We start from the raw sequence: 12,716 nt of genomic DNA, 5'->3' as shown, positions 1-12,716 counted from the left end.
AGCGCCAGGCCCCGTTTCCAGCACAGCCCATCACGTCGGGGTTCCCCCAACACCCTGGAGCAGAAGGGAGGGAAGGGGCGGCCTGGCTCACCGGGAGGTGGGTGAAGACGGCGAAGGTGCTGCGCAGGAAGCCGATGAGATCCACCAGGTAGTCACTGGCCCTGCTGCCTGGCTCCAGAGCCATCCAGTCGTAGTCTGCCAGCTGCAGGAACTGATCGATCTTCTGGTTGAGGTTGGTGTAGATCTCCTCCTCGGCGGCATGCCGGGCGTCCTGGGAACGAGACCCGACATGGGATGGGGGCTCCACACCACCCAGATCCCACATGGGATGGGATGGGGGCTCCACACCACCCAGACCCCACATGGGATGGGATGGGGGCTCCACACCACCCAGACCCCACATGGGATGGGATGGGGGCTCCACACCACCCAGACCCCACATGGGATGGGATGGGGGCTCCACACCACCCAGACCCCACATGGGATGGGATGGGGGCTCCACACCACCCAGACCCCACATGGGATGGGATGGGGGCTCCACACCACCCAGACCCCACATGGGATGGGATGGGGGCTCCACACCACCCAGACCCCACATGGGATGGGATGGGGGCTCCACACCACCCAGACCCCACATGGGATGGGATGGGGGCTCCACACCACCCAGACCCCACATGGGATGGGATGGGGGCTCCACACCACCCAGACCCCACATGGGATGGGATGGGGGCTCCACACCACCCAGACCCCACATGGGATGGGATGGGGGCTCCACACCACCCAGACCCCACATGGGATGGGGGCTCCACACCACCCAGACCCCACATGGGATGGGATGGGGGCTCCACACCACCCAGACCCCACATGGGATGGGATGGGGGCTCCACACCACCCAGACCCCACATGGGATGGGATGGGGGCTCCACACCACCCAGACCCTACATGGGATGGGGGCTCCACACCACCCAGACCCCACATGGGATGGGATGGGGGCTCCACACCACCCAGATCCCACATGGGATGGGATGGGGGCTCCACACCACCCAGACCCCACATGGGATGGGATGGGGGCTCCACACCACCCAGACCCCACATGGGATGGGGGCTCCACACCACCCAGACCCCACGTGGGATGGGATGGGGGCTCCACACCACCCAGACCCCACATGGGATGGGGGCTCCACACCACCCTCCAACAGGGTGGGAGCTTCACTCAACCTTTAGACCAGGAGGTGACACAACCCCAAAGCTCGAGGAGGCAACCACGAGGCTGCTGCAGCCTCAGGCTGGTGGGACAGGGGCCCCCAGGTCGTGGTGGGCAAGATCAGGGAGGATTCTGCCTCTGACGTGACCTGGGGACCACGAGGAGCAATCCAGAGGAGAGGGAGGAGAGACAGGCTCCCTTGGTGGGAGCCTGGTGTTCACAGCACCAAGGCTGTGGTTCAGTCCTGGGTGGGAGCTGATGATCCTTGCAGGTCCCTCCAGCTCAGAATATCCCATGATTCTGAGATGGGAAAGGAACATCCCAGATGGAAACCCCACCAAACCCAGCGCAAGGCCGGGGTCCAGGAGCCTCCCTGCCAAAATAAGGGCAGGAAACTCAGCTTTAGGCCAGGATGGACCTCCCTGGGGACATGAGAGTGAGTTATCCCACGGCAAAACCTCACCAAGCCAATTCCTGCTGTTCCCACCTGTGGATCTCCACGGGACACAACTCAGACACCCCGCACTCGACCCAACCAGATTCCATATAAAGCATCTGGGGGAACACTCCTGGGGTGGGATTTAAAGGCTGGGAATTCTGGGGGTTTCTGTCAGCCCTGGTTTTTAGGGGATAATGCTAAAAGGAGTGGAAAGAGAGAGAAATATAAATTCTGGAAATCTTTCTCCTGGGTGGAAGAGGAGCCTGGTGTGCACGGCCAGTTGTGTTAACACTGCACTCCAACAGCGAAGTGAGAATTCATTTAAATAAGAAATAAATTATCAGGCTTTTGTTTAAAATCTCCTTAATCCTTTAGCTAATTAGGGCTGTAAATTAAGGAGAAAGCCTCCCACGATCTCGACAGCAGCAACGCTCCGAAGGACAAACCCAAAGCGATGGCGCAACCTTCCCAAAATAGGCCGGAATTATCCTTGGGCTCAGCCCAGCTGCCTCCCAGGGCTCCTGCAGCAGCAGATCCCTGCCAGCAGCCACCCAGGGCCCTCCCGGGGGAGGAACCCCGGCCCCGCTCACCTTGAAGGTGGTGGTCCCGTAGAGCTTGGTCGTGTGGACGGTCTCGGGAAGGACGTTGGTGATGTTGGTGATGAACTCCTCCAGGAACTTGCAGGACTTCTCCAGATGGGTGGTGTTGATGATGATCTGCACCAGCTGGGAAGGGCAAAGAAGGGTTTCAGCGCCGGTGCTGCCGAAGCCAGGGCCGTGCCAGGTGAAGGGATGCCAGTTCCGTGGAATCCTGGCATGAAAAGCTGACACTGCAAACACCCCGAGCTTTGCTGCGGTCTCTCCTCCTTTAACAACACCTAAATCCAAGATAATTTGGGGGGGGAAGCGTTTCCCATGACAGCCACTGATACCACGGAAGGTGATTTTTTTTTGGAAGGGCTTTCCTACATTGAGCCGTCACTCAGGGCTCCCGTCAGCGCCGCTCAAACACAACAGGGGCTCCCAAAAAAACTGCCAGCACCAGTCAGGAGGCTCCTGGCTGCCACTGAACCCGAAATAACTCAAACTTGAGTGACGCCGAGCAGCATCACACGGGCCCCGAACAAAGGAACCACGAGGTTTGGCGCTGGGAGGTGTGGGGTGAGCAGATCCCTGCCAGCCCCCCGGGGCAGCAGAACGCCCTGGGTTGATGTCACTGAATTGCTGGAGCGTGGTGGGGCTGTCGGGAGCCACCTGCCGTGCGGGGAGGATTTGGGAACACTCCCAAATCTGAAGGGGATTGGATTAATCAGCGATTGCGAAGGCGCGGGGGCAGAAATCCTGAAGTGACACCACAAAGATCCCAGCACCCAACTGCTGCTGGTGCTGGTGGGATCACAAGGGGGATGGGGACACTTTGGAAGGTTCAGCCTGGGCACTGGGAAGGAAAAGAGACATCAGGAAGGTGGTGCAGAACTGGAATGGGGTGTCCGGAGAAGCTGTGGGATGTGTGGGAGAAATGAGAAGTTGGGTGGGGAAAGCTATGGTTGACACGATCCAAGGCAGTAATTATTAATTAAACAATTAATAACTCCTTGTTTAATAGCAGCACCCAGAGGTCCCACCTATCCTGGGCACCAGGTATAGCTTTAAAGGGATTAAAATCATCAGAAACTGGATTTTGTACAGAAAAAAAGTATGGACCATGGAAAGGAAACCCCAAATTAGGGTTTGTGCTGCAGCAATGTGCTGAAACCACTCAAACACCACCTGAAAACGAGAACTGCTCCCCCATTCCCTCACATTTCCCACTTGGATCTTCTCTGGTGCTCCCTGAAGTGCTCTGACTTTTATTCAGATTTATAACGTTGCCCAAAATGAAGAGGGAAAAATCCACAACCAACAGCAAAAAACCCCTTTTTTCCCCCAATCTGAAGTTCCCCACTTTGTACAACAACGCTGAGCAGGCCCCTTGTTTTCCAAGCAAACATTTCACGGAATGCTCCAAACCAGCACCTCTAAAGGTGCTTGAAGGAGCTCCAAGGACCTTCCTGCCACCCTGCCCTGGAATCACACAGTCCAGGAATGCTGTGGGTGGGAAGGGATCTTAAAACTCATTTATTCCACCACGGGCAGGGACAATTCCACCATCCCAGCTGGATCCAAGCCCCAGTGTCCAGCCTGGCCTTGGACATTCCCAGGGATCCAGGGGCAGCCCCAGCTGCTCTGGCAATTCCAGCCCAGCCCCTCCCCACCCTCCCAGCCAGCAATTCCTTCCCAACATCCCAGCCCAAGCTCCCCTTTCCCACTGGGAAGCCATTCCCTGCCTCCTGGCCCTCCATTCCCAAGGGAAGCCAGGTCCCACCTCTGTGAGTCCAACGTTTTTCCTCTTGATGACGTTCTGTAAACAGTTGCTCAGGGTCCGGGTCAGCAGCAGATTTGTGGATTTTCTGATCATGTCATCGACCTCCGTGGAGCTGCAAAGTAAAATTTAAGGAGAAATTTGCAAGGTGCTCCATGGAAAGAAAATCACGGGGAATTCTCCTCATCCTCCTACCCAACTCTCCTCTGCCTCACCCCTGAGCATCTGTGCAGCCATCACAGGAGCTGACATTTGGTATACAGTAAAATACACCAATTTAGGCCTTTTTATCCATGTTTCAGAAGGAAAAGTGGATTAACACCTGCAAGTCCCACAGTCCTGAGCCTCCCACCCGCGAGGGGCTGGTGTAGCCCAAGGAGAAACCTCCCACGGCATCAGCACAACCCAACACACAGCACTGAGGATTTGTGTGTTCAGTACAAGGGAAAAGATCTCCAGTGGGTGAAAACCCCAAATCAAATCCCCCAAAATTCCCCTCTCAGGCCTTTCTGGGCTTTTTAAACAAAATTGTAGAACCGTGGAATGGTTTGGGTTGGAAAGGATCTTAAAAGGAAGCTGAAAAAATTGCAGAAGTGAACGAGGTCACAGGGAATGGGGTTAGAGGAAGCATTTCCAGCCCCAAATGATCCCTGGATTTCCACACACAGGGACTCCTCAGCACAGCACAGCTCCCAACTCCCAGAATGGTTTGGGATGGAAGAGACCTTAAATCCCATTCCATGGGCAGGGACACCTCCCAGCATCCCAGGTGGATCCAAGCCCCAGTGTCCAGCCTGGCCTTGGACATTCCCAGGGATCCAGGGGCAGCCTTGAAGGGAAGTGGGAACATCTTTGGGGTTGGATTGATTGGATTTTGGACTTCTTTTCCCAACTTGCAGATGGAGCTGCAGCTGCAGAGCCTGGCAGCAAAACGAGGAGTTTGGGAACACCATAAAATCATGGAATGGTTTGGGATGGAAGGGACCATCCAGGGCCACCCCATCCATGGGCAGGGACACCTCCCACCATCCCAGCTGGATCCAAGCCCCAGTGTCCAGCCTGGCCTTGGACATTCCCAGGGATCCAGGGGCAGCCCCAGCTGCTCTGGCAATTCCAGCCCAGCCCCTGCCCACCCTCCCAGCCAGCAATTCCTTCCCAACATCCCAGCCCAAGCTCCCCTTTCCCACTGGGAAGCCATTCCCTGCCTCCTGGCCCTCCAGCCCTTGGCCCCAGTCTCTCTGCAGCTCTCCTGGAGCCCCTTTAGGCCCTGCAAGGGGCTCGCAGCTCTCCCTGGCTCCTTCCCTTCTCCAGGGCAACATTCCCAGCTCTCCCAGCCTGCCTCCAGCATTGGAACATCAAACTGGAAGCTCCTGCACCCCATTCCTGCCCTTTCCCAGGGGTCTGGAATGACAGCACTGCTGGAATTTGGGGGTTCGGCCCTGCCATGGTGTCACCTCTCCTTTCCCCAGGAGGTTTTGCCAACCCACCCTGCCAGAGGCTCCTTGGATCTGTGCTTGGCTCTGGATTAGCCCTGACAGCACCAGGAATTGTCTCCTGCAGTGAGAGGCGGGAGAGGGAATTCCCAGCGGGAAGGCTGGGAAGTGTCAGTAACTTCAAGCTCCCGGTAAATCGAGCCCCTGACCTTTGTTTCCTTCTCCTGCTCCACCTGACACAGGGGCCACGTCACAAACCAGGGATTGACGTGGGAAACGAAAGCCAACGTGGAAGTTATCCCGGGAGGAAAGTGGGGGGTGTTGGGATGCTGCAAGTGGGGGGCAGGAATGGGTTAGATGGGATGTTGGGAAGGAATTGCTGGCTGGGAGGGTGGGGAGGGGCTGGGCTGGAATTGCCAGAGCAGCTGGGGCTGCCCCTGGATCCCTGGCAGTGCCCAAGGCCAGGCTGGACATTGGGGCTTGGATCCACCTGGGATGGTGGGAGGTGTCCCTGCACTTTGTATCCCAAGTTCCTCCAGGACTGGGGCTTTGTTTGCAGAAAACCCCAACCCAAACCCAACCCAAGTCGTGGTGGATTAGAGCTGATCCATCCCATCCTTCACCCATGGCTTCCCAGAGATCTTCCCTACTTTCCAATGGGAAATTCCACAGGAACAAGCGAGGGGATGCTTTGAAAGACAACCTGATGAACTCAACTTGCAAAAAGACAAAAGTGCTGAGGAGATAAAGGAGGTTTTCCCGCTCTAACCCAATTAATAGAGCCAACAACAAAAATTCCAAGCCCTACAAACACACCCGGAGCTCCGAACTTTCCTCAAGTGAAATAACTTCCACACAAAAAGGAGAACCCTCCCATCCAACAAATACAAGGAGCTGCTTTAACAAAATAATTAGGGGGGAAAAAAAAAAATAAAATAATAAAATAGGAGCTGCACTTTCCGCCACGGGCTGTGCTGTGCAGGAAAAGGCTTGAAGGGAACTGTCTGGGATAATGACAGCTCCTGTCCCAGATCCCGTGGCAGCTGCGGTGACCTCCAGGCCCCTGTGACTGACGGGCTGACCCCCGGCACTCCGGGGTGCTCCGTAAATGACAAGGCCAGGAAAAAAAAGAAAGGGAGGAGAAAAGGGAACTTGCTGCCGGCTTTGTAGCCAAGCTTCCTAATAAAACCTAATTCAAGCTGTCAGGGTGAAATGAAGAAAGTGTCAACAGGGGTTTGCAGAGAAATATTCCAAATGTTTGGCTCTGAGAGCCAGAGAGGGGCTCCCCTCCTCCCACTGCTCCGAAAGGGCTGGAAAATCCAATGTGGAAAGGAATTTTAATAAGGGGTCCAGGGGGAGCCCCGGGAGGGACCCAAGGGGACACTTCTCCTCCCTGGCCTGCCAAAGGCAATCATGCCGGCAACGGGGAAGGGCACGGAGCTGCGCAGGGAGGGCTGGGGGCAGCAGCATCCCTGGGCAACCAGAGCGAGGTGCCGGCTCTGCAGAGGGAGAGGGGCCACAGTGACCCCGGGGTTACGAGCCCAGGGAGCCACCAGAGAGGAGAAGCTGCCACCAGGGCCAGACTGGGATGGGACGTGGTGGGAGAAACTCCTGAGCTCCCAAAAAACCAACGAGGGCTGTGGTGGGACCCACAGGGAAAGGGCCTCTCCAAATCGGCACCCCTGGCACCAAGGAGAGAGGGAAAATCCTGGAGAGCCTGGGGCACGAACCGGAACAGTGCTGAGGTCCCACAGCTGTCCCAGCTCCACAGCAGCAACGGGGCAAGCATGGAATGGGTTGGGTGGGAATCTTAAAGAGCGTCTTGATCCCATGGGCAGGGACACCTCCCACTGTCCCAGCTGGATCCAAGCCCCAGTGTCCAGCCTGGCCTTGGACATTCCCAGGGATCCAGGGGCAGCCCCAGCTGCTCTGGCAATTCCAGCCCAGCCCCTCCCCACCCTCCCAGCCAGCAATTCCTTCCCAACATCCCAGCCCAAGCTCCCCTTTCCCACTGGGAAGCCATTCCCTGCCTCCTGGCCCTCCAGGCCTTGGCCCCAGTCCCTCTGCAGCTCTCCTGGAGCCCCTTTAGGCCCTGCAAGGGGCTCGCAGCTCTCCCTGGCTCCTTCCCTTCTCCAGGGCAACATTCCCAGCTCTCCCAGCTGCCTCCAGCAGCTCCAGTGCCAGGTCACGGCCAGGACACGAAGCTCCCAAGGAGGTGGAACTTGCCCACCCCAGGGCAGCCTCTTGCTTGCCCAGGTGCCCTGGGGTGAGGCTGTGGAGCCGCTTTATTCCTTCCCCGTCCGCTCAGTGCCCAGGGCCGCTGTGCCTTTAGGATGGACCCGGGGATCCGAGGGGCAGCTGAAGGGCTCAGCCCAAGGGGAGCACCGTGCTGCTGTCTGGGTTTCCTTTGTGTCCCAGCTAGCTGGGAAAAGGTTCTGTTGGGTTTCTTTCCTTGTTCTTTCTTCCCTTCCCTTCCCTTGCCTCACTGCCTCCCTTCCCTCCTTGCTGGTCCGAGCCCGGGTGTCTGTTCCCTCTCTGGGAATTTGCTGTATTTTGAGGGGGTTTTTTATCCTGTTCTGCCCTGTTTTGTTGGTGTGTTAATAAAGAGTTTGGTTTCTTTTTCCCACTTTCACTCCTTGTGACCCATTTTTCTCACTGACGGAGGAAAAGGGGAGGAACACTCATTCTGGAGTGTTTCCTCCTGAAGTTTTGTCTCAAAAACCAAGACACCAGGGAAGGCAAGGAGGATGAACCCTTCCAGCCAAAACCTTGTCCTTCATTTTTAAACCTCTCCCGAGCTGCAAACGCTGCTGATGCAAACCCAAAGCCCCAACTGGCAGCTCCTGGCAGACCCCGTTGGTTTCCAGCCTCACACACGTACACACGGGTGAAACAAGCATCAAAGCACCTCGGGATGGAGCAGGGAGGGTAAACACACAGAATATTTTACAGGCTTTAAAAAAAAAAAAACCAACACATTATTTGTGTATAAACTCCCCGAAGAAACGAGAAAAACAAAAGCATGAAACCGGCAGCCGAAACTCGTTCATGACCGAAAATCCAACCCTCAGAGCCCTCCTGACAACAAGTTCACGGAGCCACAGAATTCCCATTCCTTGGGGGACAGCAAGGGGAGGCCTGGGGGGATCTGAGATGTTCCAGCAGGCCCTGGTGGTGACCAGTGGCCATCACAACCTTTCTGCAGACACCTGGCTTCATTTATTTATTAAATAATGATGCAGAAACGCCTTGGAGGAAACAGCCCCTCACTTCTCACACAACTGGGACTGGCCTGGGAGTGTGGAATTCCCTGGAGGTGTCCAAGGCCAGGCTGGAGGAGGCTTGGAGCATCCCAGGATCGTGGGAAGTGTCCCTGTGATGGGTTGGAACGAGATGATCCTGAAAGTTCCTTCCAGCCCAAAGCACCCTGGGATCTTCCCCTACAGGAGAAGACCTTGGCCAGCCAAGATCCCACTGCTCCAAGGCCACTTCCAGCCTGGACTGGGTCCATCCGAAGGGTGAGGAAGAGAATCCAGATTTTAAATCAGTGCAAACAACATCTCCCACCTGAGGTGCAGGTCCTCGGAGAACTTCAGGCAGGCGTAGATGAACTCCTTGATCTGGCTGTAAACCTTGGGCACGAACTCCGAGAAGGGGAACTTCTTCGGGAAGGGTTGCTGCAAAACACAGGAGAGAATTCCAGAGGGAGGGAAGGAATTTCCCTCCTCCCAGCGGTGTGTTCCAGGCAGGCAGAGGAATTCTGGGATTCATGCTGGCTTATACAAACGCTTCAGCCAAGGGAAAGAGCAGATAATCACTAATGGCACCTGGAGCCGTGTGTGGGATTTGGGGCTGGAAGGAGATGTGCAGCACACCAGGACCCTCATTCCCTCCTTCCCTCTCCCAACTCCCTTCCCCTCCCTTGCTGGGAACACCTGGAATTCCTCCCCCCACCATGCACGAGGCGTTTTCCTGCTCACCCCCTCCAAGTGCTGCCCAATGGCCTCGAAAGCCGGGAGGAAACGGATTTTCCAACACCAAGTTGCTGCAGCTTTCACCCCCAGCACACACCAGGCTGGGAGGTGCAGGGAGCAGCAGCGAGGAGCTGAACCCCAGGACTGAATTTTGGGGCAGGACACAGAAATCTGAACCCTTGACTGGGATCACCAGGGGTGGATTTGGTGGCTGCCAGGTGTGGAGCACGAGGCCAAGCAGGATTTAGGATTTAGGGGACAGCTGGACACACTTTGGTTTTCCAAGCACACACTCGTGCAAAGGCCAAGATCCACCACTTTTTGGGGCTCTTCTTCCTCTAAATACGAGACTAAAACCAATAAATCAATCCCAGGGTCCATAAAATGGGACTTAAATGCCAAGGGAAGCGGATACTTCTACCTGTGTGCTGCCAGGGCTGCTCAGCTGTGACAGAGCCCCCCGAGAGGAACACAAGTCACACGTCCCTCACCCACACCAGGAGAAATGCATCCCATGGAATGTTCTTCCCCAGTGTTTTCCTTTCTCTTTTACTCTTTATTTGGGTTGGGGGGGTTGATTTGGGGTTTTTCAGAGCCTTTCATGTGCAGTTCTCAATGCCCACAAAGGGTGCGAGGTTCTCCTGCCCCAGCAGCCAGGCCAGGCCACTTTCCCCTTTCCAAGCTTTACCTTTTCAAGTTCAGCATCCTGGAATGGGAACTGTCCAACGATTTTCTTATAAACTTCTTCATTTGACACCGGGATGGGGCTGTAGTTATCCGAGTCCAGGATATTCCTGGGAAAAGAAACGTTATGGAGACAGCTCTGAGGGGAAAGTTTTGCTGCTGGGTCAGGAGATTCCCAGAGGTTGGTGCCAGGCTAAGGTGTGATCCCAAATTCCTGCAGCAGCAGCAACCAGGGATATCCCAAATCAGCCACAGCTTGGGGATGGAGCGAGGGCACAGAATCCCGGAATGGTTTGGGTTGGAAGGGACTTTAGGATCACCTCATTCCACCCCATCCATGGGCAGGGACACCTCCCACTGTCCCAGCTGGATCCAAGCCCCAGTGTCCAGCCTGGCCTTGGGCATTCCCAGGGATCCAGGGGCAGCCCCAGCTGCTCTGGCAATTCCAGCCCAGCCCCTCCCCACCCTCCCAGCCAGCAATTCCTTCCCAACATCCCAGCCCAAGCTCCCCTTTCCCACTGGGAAGCCATTCCCTGCCTCCTGGCCCTCCAGCCCTTGGCCCCAGTCCCTCTGCAGCTCTCCTGGAGCCCCTTTAGGCCCTGCAAGGGGCTCGCAGCTCTCCCTGGCTCCTTCCCTTCTCCAGGGAACATTCCCAGCTCTCCCAGCTGCCTCCAGAGCAGAGGGGCTCCAGCCCTGGAGCAGCTCCGGGGCCTCCTCTGGGCTCTCTGCAGCAGCTCCATGGCAAGGGTGGCACTGCTTCAAGCTCCCTTCCCAACCCATTCCACGATTCTCTAATTAATCCCTCAAAAAATTCCACTTGGGGGCCAAAACTCCTCAGTGAGGGGCGTCCCAGGGGGTTCTTTCCGAGCCTCTCACCTGAACACTCCTGCCCATTTCTTCAGCAGGGTCTCGCTGTACTGGTCCTGGATCTCCAGCAGCATGTCGAACAGCTGGTTCACTGGGAAGCCGTAGCCCTGCAGGAGCAGGAGGGAACGGAGCAACCTCAGGGAATGAAGCCACCAACGGGCAGCTTATGGTCCGTGTTTAACAGGGGGCAAATCCTCCTCCAGCACCAGCCCTGGAGCAGGTGGAGGGGTTTGGGGTGATTTACTGAGCGAGAAGGACCCAGAGCTATCAAAGGCCCAAGGGCCGGGTGAGGTGGCCAAGGCTCGGTCCTTGCACAGACCAAGCCAGGCTGTCCATCGGGTGATCCACGCCCAGAAATGCCAGGAAAGGAGCTGGGCCAGCGCAGGCAGCCCCCCCGAGGCACTGAAGCACCGATGGACAGCCTGGGAGCAGCAGGGGCGGCGCTGGGAGAGGACAGCCCCGAGCCCCACGTACCTGCAGCGTGTCGGCGAAGAGCACAATGAGGTTCTTCAGGTCCAACACCAGGCTGGGGTCGGAGCAGTAGGACTGGAGGGGAGGGCAGAGATGAAAACATGGCTTTAACTGCGTGGCACAGCACAAACCCCTGCCCTGAGCCCTGCTGCGTTATCAGGGCACTGATAAGAACTGCCCAGGCCTGGGGAGCAGCCCCAGGAGCAGCAGCTTCATCCCCCAGGCCGTGAGCGGCGCACGGGGCAGACAGGGCCGGCTGATAAGGGTGTCTCTGCTCCCAGTGCTGCTCTCCAGGCTGGAGAAGGCTTTGGGCTGCTCCAGAGATACCTGAAGTGTGTCTAAGATTGCACAGGAGCTGCTGGGCAGCGAGAGGAGACGGAGCCCGTCAGCGCCGTCACGGCGGGACGGGGACAGCGCCTCTCATTTAATATTTACCGTGTTGTGTCTGATGGTAATGAAGCATCTCAGCCCGGCACCCACGGCCCAGGCTGAGGGAAAACACGCTGGATTCCAGCTCCAGCACAAGGATTTATCCTGCTCCAAACCCTCAAAGACACAACTCCGTGCCCCCAGAGCCACCCCGGTCTCCCCCAGGCTTCCTGCACTCACCAGGAGCAGCCAAAACCTTCCCCGTGCTGAAAAATGTAAAGTTTGAGACAGAGCCTGCCCAAATATAGAATCAGTGATCCCAAGCTGGGAAGAGAGCGGGATTGAAAGAGCACAGATTTAAAGCTCGCTGGAAACTCCAGGAGGAACGACTCCATTAATCAGCAGGAAGGACTGGGAGACACACGTTTTCCATCTCCCTGTCCAAAAAGGAGAGTCAGGAAGAAAGATAATGCCCTGAAGCACCAGCAGTGATTAAAGATGTCCCTGTCTGCGGCAAGGAAGAAAATCCAGGGATAAATTTGTCTGCCTTGGAAGAATTGCAATAGCCTCAGCAAGGTGAGACCCTCCCTCGAATCCCAGTTCGGGATGCAGGGCACTGGTTTATCTGGGAGCGCTCAGAGCCAGCGGTGATGGCCACAACGTTGGGAAATCACGTAATGTTTCGTGATCACCGACAAAGCCTCCCCTGGCAGCCACTCCGTGCATTAATTTTGGCACCACTTGAAACAACCCGCGTGGCAACAAAGCTGGGAGCACCAAAAACCCCACGGCTGGGCCTGGCTCAGCCTCCTGCTTCCACCTCGGAGAAAATCCCACTTGAACCGAAAACAAACACAGGTTTGCAGCCCAGCGGGGGGTTGGTGTTTATCCCCTCTGCTAGCACAGGAGCTCAA

The 12,716-nt window shown here is 56.5% G+C and overlaps 1 protein-coding gene across 9 annotated transcripts in view; it reads right to left on the bottom strand.

Moving 5' to 3' along the window:
* EXOC6B (exocyst complex component 6B) overlaps positions 1–12,716 on the bottom strand; it is a 272,126-nt gene that overhangs the window by 104,409 nt on the left and 155,001 nt on the right. For all 9 annotated transcript variants that reach the window (XM_032108405.1, XM_032108407.1, XM_032108406.1 and 6 more), the window contains 7 exons: positions 11,437–11,508; positions 10,972–11,069; positions 10,100–10,205; positions 9,005–9,114; positions 4,008–4,119; positions 2,234–2,368; positions 92–271 (listed from right to left, as the gene is read on the bottom strand). In XM_032108405.1, coding sequence (XP_031964296.1) covers positions 92–271; positions 2,234–2,368; positions 4,008–4,119; positions 9,005–9,114; positions 10,100–10,205; positions 10,972–11,069; positions 11,437–11,508 — 813 coding nt within the window. The remainder of the gene's footprint in view (positions 1–91; positions 272–2,233; positions 2,369–4,007; positions 4,120–9,004; positions 9,115–10,099; positions 10,206–10,971; positions 11,070–11,436; positions 11,509–12,716) is intronic.

The sequence above is a fragment of the Corvus moneduloides genome, chromosome 5 (genome assembly GCF_009650955.1).
Source record: "Corvus moneduloides isolate bCorMon1 chromosome 5, bCorMon1.pri, whole genome shotgun sequence".
NCBI classification, from domain to species: domain Eukaryota; kingdom Metazoa; phylum Chordata; class Aves; order Passeriformes; family Corvidae; genus Corvus; species Corvus moneduloides.
Note: the sequence above shows the minus strand (reverse complement) of the source record. Positions and strands in the feature narration are given on the sequence as shown.